The sequence below is a fragment of the Myotis davidii genome, unplaced genomic scaffold (assembly GCF_000327345.1).
Source record: "Myotis davidii unplaced genomic scaffold, ASM32734v1 scaffold573, whole genome shotgun sequence".
Taxonomy (NCBI): Eukaryota; Metazoa; Chordata; class Mammalia; order Chiroptera; family Vespertilionidae; genus Myotis; species Myotis davidii.
In genome coordinates this window covers 297,039-301,800 of record NW_006285997.1, presented here as the reverse complement: position 1 = coordinate 301,800, position 4,762 = coordinate 297,039, and the positions used below count along the sequence as shown (strand labels likewise).

Below are 4,762 nucleotides of genomic sequence, written 5' to 3'. Positions count from 1 at the left end.
TGAGAGCTGTGTTTGTAAGTAATGTGCATGCGATGTCACTAGCGAGAGGGAAGGGGACTGCGTGCTGGGGTGCCTGTGGCTGCATGTGCTCTGTGCTTCCAGCTTCGGAGAGAAGTGACCGAGACAGAATGTGACCAGGGAGAGGCTCTGAAACGGCACCACAGGAGGAGTCAGCGACTCCCTCCCTGAGCTCCCGTTGGCTCCGCATCCGCCCTCACAGCCTTTCCGACATCGGGCAGCAGCCTGAGCGAGTTTCTTGCGGGCTTTGATGCCAAGGGCCTGTGGGGAAATACAGACGACAGCAAACCCGTGTTTCCTCGACAACTAGCTTTGCCACCATCTTCCTTTGTGGGCAGTCAGAGCATTCCCATGTGACACTCAACTGTCAGCTGTTAGCGTGACCTAAAGTGGAGGGAACCACAGGTGTCAGCTCGAGGACTGCAGGGGGTTCTGCGAAGAGGAGCTGCTATGGTCAGTCATTTACTTACAAACTTACAAACAAGCTTGCCCCCGGGAGGAGGTAGGAGGGAGGAGGGCCCGCTGGGGATGCAGAATTTAGTGGCTGCTTCCCCTGCCCTCTGGTCCTTCCCAGATGTGCTCGTGTGGAGAAGCAAAGCGAGCAGGAGCCGGGTCGGGCGTGTTAGGGCACGTGACCCCGTGTCTGTGTATTGGCGAGTCCCACGCAGGATCTTGGCGGCCACACGCACACCCAACACAGCCTTCTCTGCTGATTCTTTTTTCTTTTTTTTACTCAATGTCTTATTTTTTAATTTTTTTTCTTGTTTAAAGTATTACAAATAGTAGTACATGTCTCCTTTTGTTTCCCCAATTGACCTTCCCCTGGCCTCCCCTACCCACCAGCGCATCCCCTTACCCCACCCGACCCCCAGTGTCTTGTGTCCATTGGTTATGCTTATATGCATGCAGTAAGTCCTTTGATTGATCTCTTACCCCACCCCCAACACTCCCCAGCCTTCCCGCTGTAATTTGACAGTCTGTTCCACTCTTCTCTGCCTCTGTATCTATCTTTTTGTTCATTAGGTTATAATGTTCTTTACTTTCCATAAATGAGTGAGATCATGTGGTATTTTTCTTTCACTGCCTGGCTTATTTCACTTAGCATAATGCTCTCCAGTTCCATCCATGCTGTTGCATCTCTGCTGACTCTTGATTTGCCATTCGCTTGCTGCAGTTCGTGTAGAAATGCCTCGAGACAGCGTCTTTCCACACGGTGACCCTTCCCCTCGGAGCACCTTAGGGCTCGCTCTGCACCGTGTCCCCGCGCTGTGGGGGTTGGTGTGGCTCTGAGTCACCCTTTGAGTCTGTAGCCAGGCCAGGAATGTGGAGATTTTACGAGCTGTTCTGGTCTCCAGGCGGTTTTTGTGGTCACGGTTTTCTAGCTGGTCCTCTGCTTTGCAAACACCAATGAAGCCCGTCTGAGATGTAAGCACAGTAATTACATCCCTGGAGGGGGAGCTCGGGGTCCAGGATATGAAGTCAGATCCCAACGCGAAGCAAATGCCTCTCACTGAGTCACACGCCTAAAATAGAAGCCGAGTGTGCAGTGATGATCCCCGATGTGACTCACACAAACTACTCCTCAAACACCAGCCTTCGGGATAATAACGTATAAAGAGGCAACAAAGTCTACAACATTCCTAGAGGCATCGTTTAGAGACCTGTGACCATGGCATCAGGCAGGGCTGGGTTTCCTCTGTAAAAGGGTAACAGTGGACGGCTCTGAGCCCCTTTGTTCTATATGATACTACTTTCACTTTTGTAAGGAGCAGAGGTATTTTAAATAGTTTTTATTGGTTTTCAGAGAGAAGAAGGGAGAGGGAGAGAGAGAGAAAAACACCAATAATGAGAGAGACTCATCGACGGGCTGCCTCCTGCACGCCCCTACTGGGAATCGAGTTGTGCCCTGACCAGGAACTGAACCGTGACCTCCTGGTTCATAGGTCAACCTCAACCACTGAGCCACACCAGCCGGGTGCCTTCTTTTCACATAATTAATTCGAAGGCCACAGGGCCTCTGCCTACCAGAGAGAAGCCTAAAATAGACCTTCAGTCCGCTCGGGCTTTCAGTGCTGCGTGCAGTCGTGCTGACATCAGGGAACATTACCTGTGGCGTGTCCCTCCTCCTGAAAAGGCCTCGTGATGTCCGTGGCCTCCGTCTGGGGAAGCTCGGGGGACACCACAGAGGTCCTGGGTCACTTCCCAAGCCGCAGGGTTCCTCTCTGAGGTCTTGGCTTCTCAGGTTTGTCCCGGGGACCACCGCCACCTCCAGTGGCTGCAGAGCAATCAGAGCAGCCAGGACCCGGGAGCAGCCAGGATCCGGGAGCAGCCCCAGTGCCTGTCCGCAGATGAAAACGCTGTGGGACATTCACACCGTGAAGCAGCACTCAGCTGCAAAGGGAAGGAAGTCTCACCCTTTGCGACAGCACGAGGGGCCTGGAGAGCATTACGCCGAGTGAAATAATAAGCCAGTCAGAGAAAGACAAGTACCACGTGATCGCACTCATAGGTGGAAGCTAATGAACAAAATGAACCGACAAGCCAAACAGAGACAGACTCACAGAGAGCAGGCTGACAGCTGCGGGGGAGGGCGGGGGATTGAACAGAAAAGGAAAAAACTCACGGACATGGACAACAGTGTGGTGACTGCTGGGGCGGGGGATGGTGGGGGAGGTGGAGGAAGGTATAGGGAGATAAGCGGTGATGGAGGGAGACTTGACTTGGGGTGGCGAACACACAAGCCAGTGCACAGGTGACGTGCTGTGGAATTGAGCACCTGACCCTGTATAACTGTGTTAGCCGGTGTCACCCCAATACATTCAATAAGAAGGAAAAAAGGAGCACATTTTAGGTGGAGACTCAGATGCTGTCCTGAGGGAGAACATGGACATGACGCCCGTGTGGAAACCTCTGCGATTAGGAAGGTTTACGGTCCTTTTCTCCTCCTCCGATGAGCTGCCTTTGCTCTTCCCCGACGTTTAGACATAATCTTGTACACAAAGGGTTTGAGTCATCTCACCAGAATGTGAACAGTGGATGAAAGGGAAATATTTTATAATCAACTAGAGGCCCAGTGCATGGAATGATGATCCTCGAACAAAGGGGCCTCAGAGCCATCAACTGTTACCCTTCCTGCAGCCTCTCACAATCCGGGACCCCTTGGGGGATATCGGCCTGCCAGTTTCGTCCGATCCCCGCAGGCCAGGCCAAGGGACCCCACCGGGCCTCTGGTGTGCATATGAGACCTTTGGTTAATCTCTTCCCGCCCTCCCCCTTCCCCCTTCCCTCTGAGATTCATCATTCTGCCCCATGTTTCCATGCCTGTGCGTTGAGCGTCTACCCCCTGGTGGTCAGTGCGCATCATAGCTACTGGTCAAATGGTTGAATGGTCTAACGGTTCCTTGGGCTTTTATATATAGAGATTACAAAATAGAAGGGTGGGGGCAGGAAAAACACAGGCAGGATGGGGATGCCGGAGGAGGAGGAGAGGGCGTGCAGATACGCAGGGTGTAGGAGGCGCCCGCTGCACACCAGCCTCCCAGCCTGGTGGGCAAAGGACAGTACAAAGGTGTCCCCACAGGAAACATTTTCCCTGGACAAGCACGGCTTCCCCGGACCTGCCGCTGGAAATGCTATGTGTGTGTGGGGGAGGGCGGGGGGGGCTTTCTGCCAGCTTGTCTGCTGCCCGCGGGCTGCCACTCTCCAGCCTCCAGCTCGCGGCTGACCCGGTGCTTTCTTCCAGGGACCATGCACCGCTCCCCCCGGGACTCGGGCTCCCGCGGCATCCCCGTCCCCGAGGACAGGAAGCTGTACGTCGTGGACTCCATCAACGACCTGCACAGACTCAACTTCTGCCCCGCGGGGTCCCAGCACCTGCTCCGTACGTGTGCCCTCTGGCCCGGGGGCTCCCAGCTCCGCGGCCCCTGAGAACAGCAGCTGCTCGCCTGGGCTGGGGGGATGGGAGGGGGGGCTGCAGGGCCTCAAACACTTGCTTCAGAGATGCACTGACTACTGGGCCACACTTGCTTTTGCCTTGAAAGCCCGCGGTGGGCGATGGGCTTTCGTGGCTTCTGAGTGAGAGCTCTTGTCTGAGAAGCCCCGGCTGGGCCAGGAGGCGCCCCCTTCCCCAGACATGCCTCCCTTCATGGTGAACGGCTGAGAAAATGTCCCACACGTCCATCTAGTTTTTAAAAACAGTAAAAATTTGTTGGGCAAAAAGGTCAACGTCGTTTTCTCCTGACAAATGACAAATGGCCCCAATTAAAGGGCTCGAATGAAAGGCAGGGGAGAGAAAGCAAAGCAACCTGCTGACCGCTGAGGGCGTGTCTCGGCCCCGTGCACCGTCGGTGCCCCTGCAGGTCGCGCTGGGCCTCACCTGGGCCCGAGTACCTGCCGACCCCGGCACAGGCCTTGCTGCCGCGTGGCGTTGGTCTCATGTGGACTCTGACCTCTAACCTCTTACCGCGCCCACTTACAGCTGCTCTAGGCTCCTTCCAGATCTCGCTTTTCTCGATTGTAAAGCATTCAGAGTTTTCACCTGTTCTAACGCAGCCAGTCCCGGGAAAAGGAGCCGCTGCTTTGATTAGAAAGCAAGGCTGTCGGGGTGACCAAGGAGGGACAGACGGACGGAAGCCAACCCGTCTCTGCTTAATTGGCTCAAGGGGTGACAGCAGCCGGGGCCTGGTGACTGTCTGGCTACACCTCGCGGAGTGATTAGGTCCCCGGTAGTGGGATGCCCAGTCCC

The 4,762-nt window shown here is 55.1% G+C and overlaps 2 protein-coding genes across 2 annotated transcripts in view; one reads left to right on the top strand and one right to left on the bottom strand.

The window, feature by feature from the left end:
- Positions 1 to 4,762, top strand: part of LSMEM1 (leucine-rich single-pass membrane protein 1) — a 7,204-nt gene that overhangs the window by 600 nt on the left and 1,842 nt on the right. The window contains exon 2 of the mRNA XM_006757191.1: positions 3,761 to 3,898. Coding sequence (XP_006757254.1) covers positions 3,761 to 3,898 — 138 coding nt within the window. The remainder of the gene's footprint in view (positions 1 to 3,760; positions 3,899 to 4,762) is intronic.
- On the bottom strand, positions 1,095 to 2,515 carry LOC102760615. The gene is made up of 2 exons (XM_006757190.2): positions 2,126 to 2,515; positions 1,095 to 1,541 (listed from the first exon to the last, which is right to left on the bottom strand). The coding sequence occupies exons 1-2, from the start codon at positions 2,384 to 2,386 to the stop codon at positions 1,113 to 1,115; spliced, it is 690 nt and encodes a 229-aa protein (XP_006757253.1). The 5' UTR covers positions 2,387 to 2,515; the 3' UTR covers positions 1,095 to 1,112.